Source organism: Schistocerca serialis, chromosome 4 (genome assembly GCF_023864345.2).
Source record: "Schistocerca serialis cubense isolate TAMUIC-IGC-003099 chromosome 4, iqSchSeri2.2, whole genome shotgun sequence".
Lineage (NCBI taxonomy): Eukaryota > Metazoa > Arthropoda > Insecta > Orthoptera > Acrididae > Schistocerca > Schistocerca serialis.
The window spans coordinates 499,580,025-499,598,797 of NC_064641.1; the positions used below are offsets into that span (position 1 = coordinate 499,580,025).

Here is an 18,773-nt window from a genome sequence, read left to right on the forward strand (position 1 = left end):
CGAGACCAAGCTCCAGGGGTGGCCTGCTTGGCCAACCGATCGACACGTTCGTTTCCTGGAATGCCGATGTGGCCCGGGGTCCACACAAACGTCAGTGAACGACCACACTCGGCGAGAGCAAAAACAGCATCTCTAATACCGCGCACCGAAGGGTCCCGAGAAAAACACTGGTTGAGTGCTTGCAATCCACTCAGGGAGTCACTGCATATGACAAATGACTCCCCAGGGCAGGAGCAAGTGCACGATAAAGAGCAACCAGCTCTGCAGTGAAAACACTGCTCCCACAAGCCAGGAAATGCTGCTCAATGTAGTTGCCATGGATGAAAGCAAACCCAGTGTGTCCATCGACCACAGAACCATCGCTGTAGACTACATCTGCATCGCAAAACGAGGCAAGAAGAGCCATGAATTGTTGACGAAGACTGGCAGGTGGAAAGGAGAACTTGGAATTGCAGGACAAATCCAAGCAAAGCCGCAAGCGAGGGAGGGACCAAGGAGGGGTAGAGGAAGAGGGCCAGCAGGATGGCGGAAGGGGAAAGGACTCGCGTGATGAGAGAAGGGAACGAACGCGGACCGCGATCGGGAGACCTGAGCTAGGCCGCCGTCATGGGGAGGGGAGTGTAGAAGATGGAAAAAGGAGCCTGCAGTTTGGATGGTCGGGCGAGGCATGGACGCGGGCAATGTATGACGCAAGCAACAGTTGTTGGCAGAATTGTAGGGGAGGGATTCCAGCTTCTACAAGAAGGCTAGTCACCGGACTAGTGCGGAAGGCACCTGTTGCCAGTCTGACGCCACAATGTTGAATCGGGTCGAGGATCTGCAATGTTGAAGGTGCTGCTGAGTCGTACACCACGCTCCCGTAGTCGAGACGGGACTGGACTAAGGCCTTATAGAGCTGTAGGATGATTGTTCGTGCAGCCCCCCGAACGGTGTGGCTGAGGCAGCGAAGGATGTTCAGGTGCAGCCAGCACTGTTGTTTAAGCTCGCGAAGATGAGGTGTCCAAGTGAGCTGAGCATCAAACAGCATGCCAAGAAAGCGATGCGTCTCCTCAATGAGAAGGAGCTCATTGGCAAGGTAGAGCTCTGGATGGAGGTGGACCGTTTGACGACAACAGAAATGCATCACTCGGGTCTTAGAGGCTGAGAACTGAAAACCACGGTTGGATGCCCAAAAATGTGCCTTACGGATAGCTCCCTGCAGCCTCCGTTCAGTGACACTGATGCTTGGGGAACTGTAATAAAGACAAAAGCCATCGGCATATAGAGAGGAACAGACCGATGAGCCCACTGCAGCCGCAAGACCATTTATCGCCACCAAAAAGAGGGGAACACAGAGACGAGCCCTGCAGGACACCGTTATCCTGAATGCGAGCAGAGCTAAAATAAGTGCCAACTCTAACCCGAAAGGAGTGATTGGAGAGAAAATTCTGTAGAAAAATCGGAAGTGGACCCCGTAAGCCCCATTCGTGCAGCGTAGCAAGGATATGATGGTGCCAGGTGGTATCATACGCCTTCTGAAGATCAACGAAAACAGCAACTAGATGTTCTCGCCAAGTAAAATCTGTACGAATAGCCGACTCTAGCGAGACTAAATTGTCGATCGCTGAGTGGCCCTGACGGAAGCCCCCCTGTTGTTGGGCCAGGAGGCCCCGAGCTTCGAGGATCCACATGAGCTGCCGGCTCTCCATCTGTTCCAGGAGTTTGCACATAACGTTGGTAAGGCTGATAGGGCGATAGCTATCAACCACCAGCGGATCTGAACCAGGTTTCAGCACCGGGATGGTAATGCTATCCTGCCAACAAGTGGGAAAACGCCCTCCGTCCAGATTCGGTTAAATAGGGCGAGTAATTCACCCTGACAGTGCGCCGAGAGATGGCAAAGAAACTGGTTGTGAATTCGGTCTGGACCTGGAGAGGTATCGGGGCAAACTGTAAGGACACTTTGGAACTCCCAAAGGACTGACTTATGCCTTGGGGTACTTGAAGAACAGGGGACAGTTGCCTCGGCAGCAGAAACAATGGCCATAGTGACCTCGTCCACTGCCAAATCAATGTCACCAGGAAGTGGAGCAATGGCCACAGTAGCTGAGGTGTAGGCTGCCCAATCAACTCCACGAAGAGACCATCGTGGCAGCTGGTCAGGGGGTTGGGATTGAAGAAGAGTAACCAGGATAGGAAAGTGGTCGCTACAACAGAGGTAGTCGTGGACCCTCCAACTGAGGTATGGAAGAAGACCTGGGCTACTAAGAGAGATGTTAATGGCCGAGTATGTGCCATGAGTCAAGCTAAAATATGTGGGAGCACCCACGTTAAGGAGGCAAACGTCCTGCTGTGCCAAGAGAGCCTCAACGTTCCTACCCTGGCCCGAGATCTGGGCCCCACTCCATAAAGGGTGGTGGGCATTAAAGTCCTCCAAAAGGAGGAACGACGAGGGGAGCTGGGCGAACAAGGCAGCTAGGTCAGCAAGAGGGACAACCTCATCCGGGAGAAGGTAGAGGGAACAGATGGTGAGCTCCATTCCTGCCCGGATTCTAACAGCCACAGCCTTGAGAGCCGTGTGAAGTGGCACTGGGGCACTAGGAACAGTGGCAAGAACATAAACACAGACACTGCCAGACACCCTGTCGTATTCTACGCGGTTCTTATAGTAACCCCGGTAGCCACGGAGGGAGGGGGTCAGCCGAACAGGAATCCAGGTTTCCTGTAGAGCCAGACAAGTGGCAGGGAAGCGGCACAAAAGCTGTTTCAACTCAGCAAGGTGGTGGAAAAAACCATGGCAATTCCATTGAAGGATAATGGTATCCGACTGGGGGGGATAGGTCATGCCTTAGAAGCGCTCTCCGCCACCAATTGCGAAGTAGCCTGATCAACTTCCATAGGAGCTGCGGGTCGAGCAGCTTCAGGTGCAGTGGTGAACTCCTTTTCTATCTCTATGTCCTTCTTTTGCTTTTTCTTCTTTTTGGTAGGGTCCAGTTTATCAGGCTTGGTGGGCTTTTCCGACCCAGTCTCATGGATCGAGGAAGACCTGGAAGCCCTACGGCCCTCAGGTGGTGGCTTTTTCAGCCACTGGCTGACATCGGGAGGGGCAGTAACCGTGGAAGGGAGGGAGGGCACCAAGCAATCCCTTCCGCGCGAGGGGATCCGGAGGAGGCGGGCACTTCTCCGGCTCAGAGGTGGGGACTGAAGTCCCCAAAGAATGAGGGGTTGTTACTCCCGATGTTGAAAACAGGGGAGCAACAGAAGAGAGTGTTCCCCCAACTACCAGGGGGGGGGGGGGGGGGGCAGGAATAGACGGCTGGGCTGGAGTGCCCACAAAAAGCGGCTGAGCTTGGGGGCTCATCATCAGGGATGGCGACATCGAAGCTGCTACAGCAAACGTCGATGACATGCGCACAGGGTGAAGTCAATCGTATTTAAGTTTAGCCTCTGTGTAAGTGAGCCTGTCCAAGGTCTTATAATCTTCCGTTCTTTTTGATAAACCGCGCAGTCTGACGAGCAAGGTGAATGTTTCTGTCCACAGTTGACACAAACAGGGGGCGGCGAACACAGGACGTTGGTGTGGGAGGCACGTCCACAATCCCGACAGGCAGGGTTGGCGTCATCTCTATGACATATGCCCAAACCTCCAGCACTTAAAGTGGTGCATGGGAGGAAGGACGTAAGACTTAACATCATATCGATATATCATCTATCTTGACCTTCTCGGGCAGGGTGTCACCCTCAAAAGCCAAGATGAAAGCGCCGATGGCGATCCTACTATCTTTAGGTCCCCTGAAGACACATCATACAAAGTGGACGCCACGGCATTCCAGATTTGCACGGAGCTCGTTGTCAGACTGCAACAACAGGTCACAATGAAAAATAAGTCTCTGAACCATATTGAGGCTCTTATGAGGCATAATGGAGACTGCAACATCACCGAGCTTGTCACAAGCAAGCAATACCCGTAACTGTGCTGGGGATGCTGTCTGTATGAGGACTGCTCCAGACCTCATTTTAGACAGGCCCTCAACTTCTCCAAACTTGTCCTCTAAATTTTCCACAAAAAACTGAGGCTTTGTGGTCAGAAACGAGTCCCCCATCTATTCGGCTGCAAACCAGAAATCGAGGAGAATACGTCTCACCAGGTAATTTAGACCAACGTTCCTCCCCTGGTGTGGGCAGGAAAGGGAACGATTGGGGGTCATACTGTAAAGCATTGAACTTTCCTTTCTTAGAGACTTGTGCTTGCGCACTATTCGTATTTCTTTTCATGGTGGTCCCACGAGCAGTTAGGGAAAGGAATGTCCACCGAGACAGAGCCCCGCTTGCCTGGGTAAGCCTAATACTACCGGGGGGGGCAGCAGGTTCCCCAGAGGTCGCCCGCTAGCAACTGTTCTACCTCAACAGCCATGCATCTCCTCAGCGCGCAGCACACCTTGAGATTGAGGTGTTTTTTTTTTTTTATAGAGGTTTATACCATCCTCGCGACCCAGGCAGTTAAGCCAAGATCCCTGGGCTCTGTACCGTACAATGTTCCACCGTCGCGCCCTACGGTGGTTGTTGAAGCACGCTCAGGGCTTACGGTATTGAGGACTGGTGGCACTTTCCAGTCCCCAGCTCAGGGACCCCGGGGTCGCCAAGCCCATACCCAGCAACCAAATGCTGAGCCCCCTGAGGGGGCATGTGGTGAGCCTTTGCACAAGCCTCTTCATGCCTTCCACAAGAAACTCTCCCATCAGCTCCTTCCCCCACTTCAGAACTTTGTTCTGCACCTGCTCATCTGTTGAAAATTTAATTTCACTCTTGTGTGCCTTCACGGAGGTGAAAAGATTACAATATGAAAGTGCCAAGTCAGGGGACTTGGTTCAAAACATTCCAACCAAGTACATCCAAGAGTGTCTTGGGAGCTAAGGCTGAGAGAGAATGAGTGGTGTTGTGCAACAAGCACACTCCTCTTGCCAGCATTCTCCTCCTCTTGTTTTGAATGCTCCTTTTAACTTTCTTCTGGGTCTCACAATATTGCTGAGCATTGATGGTCTCCCCTTGAGGCAGAAATTTGACCAAACTGATGGCTTTTCGGCCCCAAAACACCGAGGTTTTTTTTTTTAATCCGAAATTGGGGTTTTGAATTTTTTGGCAGATGAGGAATTGATGTGACGCAACTGTGATGCCTGCCTTTTTGTCTCAGACTTGTAATGAGCCATATGTTTCATCTCCAGTGACAATAGAACTCAGAAAATCCTCGCCTTCTAATACAAGTCATTCAAGAAACTCTCATGCACTTCTGACTCAATTTTTCTTGTGCTGCTACGTCAACTGTTTTGGGACCCATCTTGCTAACAGTTTCCCATATCCCAGCATTTCTGCGAATGTCTTGTATAAGAAAGATTAGGAGAGTTGTGGAAACATCGTAGAAATTTCATCCACTGCAAATCAACAGTCTTCACGAAGGTTCCTAAATTTATTGCCCCAAATGATCAATCAAAATGAAGGTCTTCCACTCCTCTGTTCATCAGGAACATTTGTTCTGGATCTACTAAACTCCCTACACCACTTACACTATTTCCGTTCGTAACATCTCTGTCATCAACTGTTTTGGTGCGTGAAAAAGTTTCCGTAGGTGTTATTCCTTCTGTGAGTAGGAAGTGGATCACAGAATGTAGCTTGCTCCTGGCTGGATTTCTTATTGACATCTTTCACATAATTGGACACTGCAACATGACTTTATGTACTACCGTGTTCCTGCAATGATCGCTCTGGTCAGGGGATAGCCCTCTACGACTCTGTGTTGCCAACCCTCAAAAAACAAAAAACTACAGCCCATTATGGTCACGGTGCACTTACTTTCTGAAAATGCCTCATATTATTATAAGGTATACTTGTAGCATCCTAATAAACTAACAGAACACTATTTGAGCCTGGTATTTAACTGGGTATTCCAGACAATTATATGCTGCCCAATTTTGTGCTAAAATGAAGGCTTTTTTACACTTAAATAAAATTTCAAAAAAATATAGCCACTAAAAGTTCATTCTTTGTAAAGGTATCAGTAGCATTCTGAAGAACACATGTTTCACAGTATAATATATAAAAATAAGTGCATAATGCTGAAATTTATTTTTTAACAACCGAAAGGAGCCCAAAGCAAGACTAATCTAATCAGACATTACTCACACTCACTTGTGCTACCATCAGCACAGAATTTTTCTTGAGTTAGTGTAAGGGTCCGTGTCGTGGGTCCTGACTGTTTACTTAAAACCTTCACCACTGGGAACCCCATTTGTTTTGTCCACGTTGACATAACAGCAGCCACTGGTTTATTGCTTGCTTCTTCCAGTGCTGCCCATAGATCTTCAGTGAAAGTATTTTTATACTGATGTCGCGTAAGATATATATTCATACCTTTGCGGAAGTCCTGCAAATTTAAAACACACAAAAAATTTTATTACTTATCATGCATGTCCAGTAAACTAAATAAAGAGGCAGCAGTGTCATATCTCAAGGAGGAATACAAGACAATTCCATTTGGGCAGGAGCTTGTAGAATAACTATGGCTCAAATTTAGAAGAATAGTTGACCAAGTGCTGGATATACATATGAGGGTAGCAGATATGCTGTACTCCATTTTGAAATGTTAATCTATAAAGGAAGGCAAAGGATAACAGCAAAAGTTTAATTCTCAAATAACTGCAAAGATGAGTGATATTGTCACATTGTAATTACAATCAAATCCAGGGTTGTGAATGAAGTACAACACTTAGCACTGAAAGTACGTTTATTACAGACACCAATGTACCAAACAGGACAGAACTGCTTCCTGGGTAAAACCACTTCTATTTATACAGACATCACATTACAGAATATGCGCGCATCACAAAACATAAGAAGTTACGAGCACCTTCCAGAAATGATAAATAGTAAATAACAAATAACTGTGGGTGACACAATTTGAGCCTGTGACCTGCAGCACATGAGCCAGCGACAATAACTGCCACTGCACATTCCATGCAATACAGTTCGCAGCACTGCTCACTCTCCTGAAGAAACAGCAACCTGCTGTTTCAGAGGTTCTCATTGGTGCATCTCTGAACTAGATCTTGTAGGGTTCTCTTTATGGCAGAACTGGAGGATCCTTGCATTGTTGTTGCATTGCCACATCTTTCTCACAAATGTAACCTCTCCCATCGAAGCTTTGAGATCATCAAGCAGGTCTTCAGTTCCCCTGACGAAGAAGCCCCATCGTCAATCTACACCTCAGGATGGTAGTAGAGCTCATATGGAGGATATGTATGCCCCTGTGCTTTTGTCTTCTTGGTGCAGGATCATAACCCTCAACTTTGTATGTGATATCCAGTATCTGGTGAAGAATATGATACAGCTCAGAGTAGTGCTTTAGTAACTTTTCCCATGGTCCTCCTTTCCACATAGCCCAAAATAACCATACCAAGCCTCCCAGGCTTTATCTCATTGGCCAGTTCTGGTTTAAATGAGAAGAGTGTATCCATTGTTGTTTTGGCGTTGTGACCATGCAAGAGAGAGAATGTGAAGTCTTTGTGTCTTCCTTTGCTGTGTTATTTGGAAATGTCATCAACAGCAGTACGGTATCCTAATCTCTCTGTTTGACATCAACGTACATCAAGAGCTTATGTGCCAGAGTCTCACTGAAGCATTCTGAGAGATCGTTCATCTGTGGGGGATAGGCAGTTGTCATATTGGTGGGTGATGTCACACCCTGAAAGTACAAGGGTCATTTGGAAAGTAAAGAGCATTTTGTTTTGACATGTGACCGCATCCCCCCTCCATCACTGCCAACTGACCACTGACCTTGGTACTCATCTGCTTCAGTTTGGTAGCAGCTGCAATCCAATACGGTTACTTACTGCTTCGCTGTGCGTTAAAATGTGTAACAAAACTGACAATCCCACCAAGTGTGTGGTGAGTTCTGTTATCCGTTTTTTAAACGCGCAAAAAGTCCAACCCATCGAAATAGCTGAAGTTTACATTGTATGGTAATGTGATGAACAAAGCGAAAGTTCAGAAGTGGTGTATTGTGTTTAACAGTGGACAGAAGAATGCTCACGAAGAAGATCACTTGGATCAGCCCTCATTGGTGACTGGTGAACTCAAACCAAAAGCTGAAACAAAACATCAAAGAACATGGGCATTTCACTGTTAGTGGACTGTATTCGTTCTTTCCAGATATTTCAAGAACTGTGTTGTATGAGACTGCTAGTGGAGATGTGGACTATAAAAAAAGTGTGTGCCAGGCGGGTTCCTCTAATTTTGTCAGACAAACACAAAACCAAACGAATGGCAGTTGCACGGACATCTCTCAGTCACTATGAAAAGGATGGTGAGGAATTTTTGAATCATATTATCATAGGTTATGAGACTTGGATATCACATCTCACATCAGAAGCAAAGTGCCAAATAATGGAATGCCATCATTCGCAATCCTCAATGAAAAAAGTAAAACAAATTTTGAGAACCAGAAAGATACGGCTACATTGTCTTGGGATCATAAGGGTGTCCTACTGATTGACTGCATGCCTAGAAATGAGACCATAAATGCTGTGGCCTACTGTCAGACACTTCAATGATTTCATCATGCCATTAAAAGCAAGTGCCATGAAATGCAGCAGGAGTGACACAGGGCTTGCTTCAGTGGTTTCGGTGGGAAATGTTTCAACATTTGCCATACAGTTTAGACTTAGCCCGAAGTGATTATCACTTATTCCCCAAATTGAAAGTTTTTTTTGAACTGACAATGCTACAGAAGTGGTGATAAACTTAAAGAAGCCATTAATCAGTGGTTCAAACAATTTGGTGGCAACTGATTATGCACAAGGCACAGAAAAGTTGGTAAAACAGTATGCAAAGTCCATAAATTTGAACGGTGAGTACACTGAAAAGTAGCTGGGTAGCAAATTGTAAGTAAAATACAGTTTATTTTCATTATATCAAGGAAACATTTCTGCAGAAACAAAAGTTCTTGACTTTCAGAATGACCCTTTGCTCTGTTCTTCAAAATAATGTCTTCTACAAGGAAATTTTGCAGTTTTCAGAGCTTCGGCAGCTGGCACAGCTTTGGTGATGTAGCAGTGGGTGAGGTAGACAGTGCAGACTATTATCCATCAATACCCATTGGTTGGCTTAGGGAACCTGTCAAAGAGATGAAATGGTGCTGCTGTGAGCTGAACTGGTATCAGATGCCTTGGAAGTAATCGTGGAATGTGCTGCATTCGCTGGCATTCCTTACAGTGATTAATGTAGCATTCAAAGGATCGGCAGAGACATGGCCATTGATACTTGTGTACAATTCTGTTTAATCTTCATGAATCGCAGATGACCAGATGATGTAGCACTATGGAAAGCTGGGGTGACGAGTAACCATTTCTGCCCTATTCCACTTACGTAATGTTCTGTTTATTCATTGAAATTCTTCTTTGGACACCTCCTCCTTCACGGCTTCTATAGTTTTCAGCAATGCTGTGTCTTTCCTCTTTTCAGCAGCAATGTCATTTGATGTAGTGATGACAGTTTTCATCTATGTTGCTGTGTTCAGCCAACAAAAGGCAGTCACTGTGCTTGTGTCTGTGTGTATCATATGACATCGTACACCTGAAGCTTCAGTGTCCTTATCGCCAGTCATCCTGATGGCTCCTTCAGGCTAGTCAGCCACAGAAAAGAACAGTGATTGGTTTTCCACAAAAAAAAAATTGGCCAGAACTTGCTGATGGCCCAAAGAATTAGAAGGTAGTTTTTCTCAACTGTGGAGCGAATCACCTCAGACTGGTTAGAACACTTCACTGAATTTGCACAACAACTGCACCTATCCCATAACTGTTTGCAATGGTGTGATGTTCTGCCTCGGCATTCTCATCATACATTGCTAGGACTGGAGAAGACTCTAGTGCCTCCTTAAGGCAAAAAAAAAGAACTTCTTCACAGCTAGTTCATGCACTCTGATGTAGCTGGAGCATTACATAAGGCAAATGATATAAATTTAATCTCCTACACGCTGTCAAGTGTTATAAAGACAGTCTTTTCCCAGTCATCTTTGACAACCTAAATTTGCCAGTAGCCTGGCTCCTTGTCCACAGCTGAGAAATACTTTGCGCCTTGCAAGCAGTCTAGGATCAAGGACACTCTGACAGTTCAATGTCATCATTACCACTTCCTACCAAATTAACATTCTTGAGCTGGCTACACCCTGCATGAGTGCTGGCTAATTGGTGGATTATCCCCAGTGTTGATATGGTGCGTTGCAGTGGGCCACTTGCTCTGCCTTCCTTCTAATTCAGATACAAAAGTAACCAAGGCACAGAACAGATAATACTCGTTAATGTTGATTGATTGATTGATTGAGGCAGATTATGGGACCAAACAGCGAGGTCATCAGACCTGCGATTCTGAAGTGAGTTACAGAAAAAAAGAGGCTCTGCTAAAAGTGGACGGATCCTGTCAGGGGAGTCAAATTATAAAAAATGAACATTAAACACACACAGTAAAGGCATAAAAGGTGAGACCAAACCTAAAAACTGGAAAAAGGGAGAGCGGTTATGGGGTCACAGACTGAGAAGACTATAATAAGTCCCAACCACAACCAACCTGCCCCTGCTCCAAGACTAAAGGAGAACCTCGTATTTCGAAATAAAAACCAGTTTCACAGAGGAAACCAAGGACCAGTTCAACCACCCGGGGATTGTCTGCTAATATTAAATTTAAGGAATTGGGAAGACTATACTTAACATGAAGGGCCTAAAGAAGGAGACATTCCACCAATATGTGAGAGAGAGTCAGTCTAGCTCCACAACTACATTGTGGGGGTGGGTCATTACTTAGCGGAAAACAATGGGTGAGCCGGGTATCACCAATGCGTAAACAGGATAAAACAGTGGACTCCTTCTGAGAGGAGTGGAAGGAAGAGTGCCAAACTGCAGTAGACTCCTTGATTGTGCGGAGTTTATTACTATGAGCAGTAGCACTCCAGGTGGCATTCCGCTGCTGGGCAAAGAGACATTTCATGGAGATCCGTATATCCGCAGCTGGAACCCTGAAAGGAAATGGGTGGTAAGTATCTACTTCTCCAGCGAAACGGTGAGCCAATTCATTCCCTGGGATGCCCACATGACCTCGGACCCAGAGAAAGAGGACTGAACAGGCGGCACGCTCAAGGGCAGGGAGAAGGTCATGGATAGCACAGACCAAAGGGTGACAAGAGTAGCATCGGTCAGTAGCCTGCAGGCTGCTCATGGAGTCTGAACAAATTAAAACACTGTAGAGAGAGAGACCTGAGAAACATAGGTGCTTGAAGCCAGTAGTAGACCACCTTATCAATAGTCTTAGAACCATCAGTGTAAAAGACGGTGGCACCCTGAAACTCTGCAAGGATGGCACAGACAAGGCGCCGAGAAACCATAGGAGCGACAAAGACCTTAGGACCCTGGAATAGATCAGTCCTAATCCACAGTCTAGGCACCATCAAGGGGGGGGGGGGGGTTATGGGAGGAAAGACACGGGGTGCAGTCCAATGAGTGGAGATGGAGATCCAAACAGAGGGAAACGAGATGCATGCCAACCAGCAATCCCACCCATTGGCAGGTGTTAGGGAGACATCCCTCACTGGCGAAGAGCACAGGGTACACAGGATAGTCAGGGAATTGCCGAATAGCGATTGCGTAGAGGGGGAATCCCTGCTTCTGTGAGGAGACTATCAACAGGACTAGTGCGAAAGGCACCAACAATGAGACGCACTTCACAATGATGGACAGGGTCAAGGAGTTTCATGTGAAAGGAGCTGCTGAGACATAAAACTGACTACTATAATCTAGTCTGGACAAGACCAGAGCACGGTAAAGATGGAGAAGAGTTGAGTGGTCTGCATCCCAAGATGTGTGGGCGGGAAGGCAGAGAGCATTAAGCTTCCACAGACATGTAGTCTTTAGGTGGCGAATGTAGGGCAGCCATGTCAGCTTGTTATTAAAAATAAGGCCCAAGAAACAGGACTGTACAACAACATCGAGAAGCTGGTTGCCTAAATAAAGTTCTGGATCAGGGTGTACTGTTGGTTGACAACAAAAATACATAACCCACATTTTGGAGGGAGAAAACTGGAAGCCATGGGTGGTGGGCCACACAGAGGCCCGTCGGATGGCGCCTTGGAGCTGGCACTCAGCACATGCTACCGAGTGGGTGCTGCACCAGATGCAAAAACCGCCGACGTATAATGCCTACGTAACCAGAGGCCCAACATAGGTTCCAAGCCCATTGATGGCAATGAGGAAGAGTGTGAACTTCACACAGAACCCTGTGGGATACCATTCTTCTGAATCTGAGGGGAACTGAGTGAAGTGCCAACTCTAACCTGGAAGAGCCAGTAAGGTAAGATAAAAACTCACAGATAAAAATCTGAAGGGGACCCAAAAGCCCCAGTTATGGAGGGTAACTAAAATGTGACGGCACTAAGCCATGTCATATGCCTTATGTAGGTCAGAGAAGACCGTAACAAGGTGCCACCAATGAGTAAAAGCCTGTCAGATGGCCGATACCAATCGGAGTAAGTGGTCAGTTGGAGATCGCCCTGCCCAGAAGCCACAATGATACGGGGACAAAAGGCCCCGAGACTCGAGAACCCAACATAATCTGAAGTTGACCATCCTTTTGAGCAGTTTACAAAGTACATTTGTAAGGCTAAATGGGAGCTAGCTGTTGAGAGACGGAGTTTTCCTGGGCTTAAGGATGAGGATAACTATACTGTCTAACCACTGTGATGGAAAAGCACCTGTAAGCCAAATGTGGTTGCAGACCCAGAGGAGCTATTGCCTCTGGGGAACATCCAAGTGTTGGATCATCTGGTTGTGGATGGAATCCGGCCTTGGGGCTGTGTCTTGTGAAGAACTACGAGCCTACACCAATTCAGATTCAGCAAGGGGTGCATTACAGGGCTCAACATGGTGCAGAATGAAACAGTGGGGGGTCTGTTCAACTCTGCGTTTCTGCCGGAGAAAGGTAGCAGGGTAGGAAGAGGATGATGATGCCGTTGCAAAGTGTGTCGCAAGGTGTTCTGCGAGGACCAATGGATCAGTGCACAGAGCACCTTGGAGGTTCAGACACTGGACAGATGACTGTCTCTGGCAGCCCAGAAGGCTACGTAGCTTTGACCAAACCTGCGATGAAGAGGTGTATGTCCCCAGGGTGGAAACACAGCACTCCTAGCATTCCTTTTTACTCCGCTTAATAAGGTAACAAGCCTTAGCATGGAGACACTTAAAAGTGAGGAGGTTGGTCTGTGAAGGATGTCACTTGAATCGCTGCAGCACCCGTCGGCAGTCCTTGACAGCAACTGCAAAATCCGTGGTCTGTATGTGTGGATGGATTTGTGCGTGTGTGCGAGTGTATACCTGTCCTTTTTTCCCCCTAAGGTAAGTCTTTCCGCTCCCGGGATTGGAATGACTCCTTACCCTCTCCCTTAAAACCCACTTCCTTTCGTCTTCCCCTCTCCTTCCCTCTTTCCTGATGAGGCAACAGTTTGTTGCGAAAGCTTGAATTTTGTGTGTATGTTTGTGTTTGTTTGTGTGTCTATCGACCTGCCAGCGCTTTTGTTCGGTAAGTCACCTCATCTTTGTTTTTATCTTACATTTTCCTAGATTTAGAGCTACCAGCCATTCATCTCGCAAACTAGAAATTTTGTCCAAGTCATTTTGTATCCTCCTACATTAACTCAACTGTGACACCTTCCCCTGCATCACAGCATCATCAGGAAACAACTGCCAACCCTGTCAGCCCGATTATATAAGAATACAGAAAATAACAGCGGTCCTATCACATATCTCTGGGGAACTCCTGATGATATCATTGTCCCTAATGAACACTCACTGTTGAGGAAAATGTACTGGGTTCTATTACTTAATAAGTCTTGGAGCCACTCACATATGAACCTGTTACATATATGCTTGTACCTTTGTTAATATTCTGCAGTGGAGCATCGTGTCAAATGACTTTTTGGAAATCCACAAACTGGAACCACTCTACTGCCCATCACCCGTAGTTCACGGGATATCAAGGCAAGCTCAGTTTCGAACAAATACCTTCTAAAACCATGCTGATTTGTGGACAGAACCTTTCCATCTCAAGGGAATTTATCATATTCTAATTGAGAACATGTTCAAGAATTCCAACTGATGTTAAGGATATTAGCCTGCAATTTTTTGCGGGCCCGCTCTTTTCTTCTCTTATATACAGGAGACACCTGCACTTTCTTCCAGTCACTTAGGCCTTTGTACTGGGTGAGAGATTTTCAATAAATGGAGCTAAGTAAGGGGCCAATGCCACAAAGTACTCTTTGTAAAACCAAGTTGAGATTCCTTCTGGACCTGGTGAGTTACTCATTTTCAACTCTTTCAGTTGTTTCTCTACACCAGGGATGCCTATAATTACGTCCTCCACAAGTGAGTCTATGTGGTGATCAAATGACGATATGTTTGTACAATTCTCCTGCATCAGTGATTTCTTAAAGGTGAAATTTAGTATTTCTGGTTTCCTTTTGCTGTCTTTTACCACCATGCCAGACTCGTCCATGAGTGACTGTACAGAAGCTTTCGACCAATCAGTGATTTTACATTTGACACCACCTTCAACATTCACAATTATGTCTGGTTGGTTGGGTGTAGAAGGGACCAAACTACACGTCATCAGTCCCTCCGACCTTAGATTAACAAAAACCAATAAAATCCCACATTAGGAGAGGCAAATACAATGTCCATAAAATGAGAAACTAAGGGAAGGAAGGAAAAGAGCTAATGGCAGGGGCGGGAAGGAAGCAGCACAGGAGACAAGAGCGACGCTCAAGACATAACAGACCCCGTATAATGAAAGGAGTGGGAAGGCAGAGGGCCGGGCTGAACCACCAAGCCCAGTTGAAGCCAATCCGGTCGGGGTGAAGGGGGGAGCAAGAGGGCCTGCCATCCCCTCCGCTCACCGATAAGGTGGAAGGTCCCTCCCTAAAATAAAGCGATAACCCCCCCCTCACGAATAAAACGTAAAACGAGATCCGCCGCTGAGGCATTGTCAGCCTACACCAGAGGCGCAGGGTGGCTAAGTTGGGGCAGTCCAATAAGATGTGAGCCACAATCAACATCGATCTACAATGGCAGAGAGGGTGGGGTCCTCACGACGGAGGAGATAACTGTGAGTCAAAAAAGTATGGCCGATGCAGAGCCGGCAGAGGATGACAAAAGGCCTTACGAGAGGCCCATAAGGACGACCACCATGGAGTTGTAGACTCCTTAATTGCCCTGAGCTTGTTCGGCGAAGAAAGAGTGATCCATTCTGCATGCCAAAGGTGCAAAACTTGACACGTAATGCCAAGCGAAGGTCTATTTCCGGAATGCCAATAGCAAGAGATGCTCTGGTAGTAGCTAATTTAGCCAGTCGACTGGCAAGTTCATTGTCAGGAATCCCAACACGGCCTGGGGTCCAAATGAAAACCACCGAGCATCCACATTGAGCGAGGAGGGAAAGGGAGTCCCAGATAGCAATGACCAATAGGAGGCGAGGGAAGCACTGGCCGATAGCGTGCAAACCGCTCCATGAGTCACTACCGATAGTGAAGGATAATCCTGAGCAGGAGCGGATATGGTCCAGTGCGCACGAGATGGCTACCAATTCTGCAGTAAAACACTACAGCCCTCTGGCAAGGAACGAAGTTCCGTGTGTCGCATGTAGGTGTAAGGAAAACCAGTGCAGCCAGCAATCATGGAACCATCAGTATAGATCACTTCTGAACCCTGAAAAGAACTAAGGAGAGGAGAACTGGTGGCAAAGAGCCATTGGAGGGACAGAATCTCTTGAATCGATAGAGAGACCAAGACAGAATTGCGGCCGAGAGACGCACCACGGAGGGGTACGTGCGTGAGCGGAGAAGAGAGGTAGTAAAGGCAATTACTGGAGCTCAGAAAAGAGCGACTGAATGCAGACAGCCATGGTAGGCCCACATCGCGGCCGCCATTGCAGCAGGTTAATCTCCATGTCTGGATAAAGGAGAGCATAATTAAGGTGCTTTGGGGTGCAGCGAATGCGGAGTGCATAAGATATCAGCTGTTGCTGCGAGAAGGCTAAGTACAGGGCTAGTCCGGAAGGCACCAGTCGCAAGTCGGACCCCACACTGGTGGGTGGTGTCTAGTTTCTCCAGTGTCGAAAGCGACGCAGTACCATAGACAGGGCTTCTATAGTCTAAACGATACTGGACCAAAGCTTGATACAATCACAGGAGAACAGAGCGGTCTGCACCCCGGGTGGTATTGCACAGACACCTTAGAGCACTGAGATGGGACCAGCACGATCTCTTCAACTAGCGAAGGTGAGGGAGCCATGTCAACCAGGCATCAAAGACTAGACCCAAGAAGCGATGGGTGTCCACCACTTTGAGGGGCTGGCCATCAAGGAACAGTTCCGGACGGGGATAGACTGTATGGCGACAGCAGAAATGCATGAAACAAGTCTAGGCCGCCAAAAACTGAAAGCCATGGGAGAGCGCCCATGAGTGCGCCCGACAGATTGCCCCCCTGTAGACGGTGTTCTGCAGCACCCATTACAGAGGAGGCAAGGTAGATACAAAAATAATCAGCATACAAAGAGGGAGACACTGTCGGCCCAACAGCTGTCACCAGACCACTAATGGCTATGAGAAAGAGAGGGACGCTCAGCACGGAACCCTGTGGAACCCCATTTTCTTGCCGATGAGGAGAGCTGTAGGAGGACCCAACTTGGACCCGAAAAGAGTGACAAGAAAGGAAACTACGGATAAAAACACGCAGAGTGGCATGGAGGCCTCATTCATGAAGGGTGGTGAGGATGTTGTGGTGCCAGGTGGTGTCATAGGGTTTATGCAAACCAAAGAAGACTGCAAGGAGGTGTTGCTGATGGGCAAAAGCCAGCCAGATAGCAGACTCCAGGTGGACCAAGTTATCCACCGTAGAGCGAGCACACCGAAAACCACTTTGAGTAGATGACAAAAGGTCGAGGGATTCAAGGATCCAAAACAGTCACCGACTCACCATGCGTTCAAGGAGCTTGCAGAGGGTGTTAGTAAGGCTAATTGGACAGTAGCTATCCAACTGAAGAGGTAGCTTCCCTGGCTTCAACACCGGAACAACAATGCTTTACTGCCACTGGGTAGGAAATCCTCCCTCATACCACAGACGGTTTAAGAGGGTCAGTATACGACAGTGGCCAGCCACCGATAAGTGTTGGACCATTTGCTTATGTATCCGATCCGGTCCAGGAGCCATGTCAGGACAAAGGGCGGGGATGCTGGCAAATTCCCACTCGCTGAATGGGGCATTATATGGTTCTGTGCAGCGAGAAACAAAAGACAAAGGAAGTCGTTCTGAACACACTTTCAGGAGGAGGAACGTGGGTGGATACTGAGCTGATGCCGAAGCTTGAGCAAAGTGTTGAGCGAAATTTTCTGCCACAAAGTCCGGATTGGTAGGGACAACATAAGGCACAGAAATTCTTGCAACTCCGGTGGGAGGACAGTGGCCAGAAATTCGCCAGGGGGGGGGGGGAGCGAGAGTGGGGAGGGGGAGAGGGGGGAGCGAGAGTGGGGAGGGGGAGAGGGGGGAGCGAGAGTGGGGAGGGGGAGAGGGGGGAGCGAGAGTGGGGAGGGGGAGAGGGGGGAGCGAGAGTGGGGAGGGGGAGAGGGGGGAGCGAGAGTGGGGAGGGGGAGAGGGGGGAGCGAGAGCGGGGAGGGGGAGAGGGGGGAGCGAGAGCGGGGAGGGGGAGAGGGGGGAGCGAGAGCGGGGAGGGGGAGAGGGGGGAGCGAGAGCGGGGAGGGGAGAGGGGGGAGCGAGAGCGGGGAGGGGGAGAGGGGGGAGCGAGAGCGGGGAGGGGGAGAGGGGGGAGCGAGAGCGGGGAGGGGGAGAGGGGGGAGCGAGAGCGGGGAGGGGGAGAGGGGGGAGCGAGAGCGGGGAGGGGGAGAGGGGGGGAGCGAGAGCGGGGAGGGGGAGAGAGGGGGGAGCGAGAGCGGGGAGGGGGAGAGGGGGGAGCGAGAGCGGGGAGGGGGAGAGGGGGGAGCGAGAGCGGGGAGGGGGAGAGGGGGGGAGCGAGAGCGGGGAGGGGGAGAGGGGGGAGCGAGAGCGGGGAGGGGGGAGAGGGGGGAGCGAGAGCGGGGAGGGTGAGAGGGGGGAGCGAGAGCGGGGAGGGTGAGAGGGGGGAGCGAGAGCGGGGAGAGGGGGGAGCGAGAGCGGGGAGAGGGGGGAGCGAGAGCGGGGAGGGGGAGAGGGGAGAGAGCGGGGAGGGGGAGAGGGGAGAGAGCGGGGAGGGGGAGAGGGGAGAGAGAGAGGGGGGAGATGGGGGGAGAGAGAGGGGGGAGATGGGGGGAGAGAGAGGGGGGAGATGGGGGGGGGAGATGGGGGGAGAGAGAGGGGGAGAGAGAGTGTACAGATGCATTTGTTAGAGCAATTGGAAATATACAACCACATTCACAACAAACATGACAGCCTACTGAATGCCCGACTAGAAGTAAAAACCAAATGTACCTCCAAAATTTCGTACAATTCCTACAATTTGAGATGACAGATACAATAATTAATTAATTGAGAGAGAGAAAATTCTTCATGGGTCTTAACAAGCATCTTTCAGAACTAAATAATGGAATGAGAAACTGTATAAAAGTATTTGAGGTATGACGCATTATCTCCAAAGTAAGTCCAGAAGTGTGCCATATCTGTACACATATCACATTCTTTGGCACATCAGATAAGCAGCCGAAGTAAAATCATGTATCC

General features: G+C 48.5%; 1 protein-coding gene across 4 annotated transcripts in view; it reads right to left on the reverse strand.

Annotated features, from left to right (window-relative positions):
* The window catches only part of LOC126475225 (puromycin-sensitive aminopeptidase), a 157,633-nt gene that overhangs the window by 80,263 nt on the left and 58,597 nt on the right, over window positions 1–18,773 (reverse strand). For 2 of the 4 annotated variants that reach the window (XM_050102898.1, XM_050102899.1), the window contains exon 8: window positions 6,163–6,397. In XM_050102898.1, the coding sequence (XP_049958855.1) occupies window positions 6,163–6,397 (235 nt within the window). Of the gene's footprint in view, window positions 1–6,156; window positions 6,398–18,773 lie in introns of all 4 variants that reach the window. The other 2 variants (XM_050102896.1, XM_050102897.1) reach the window with 1 other exon arrangement.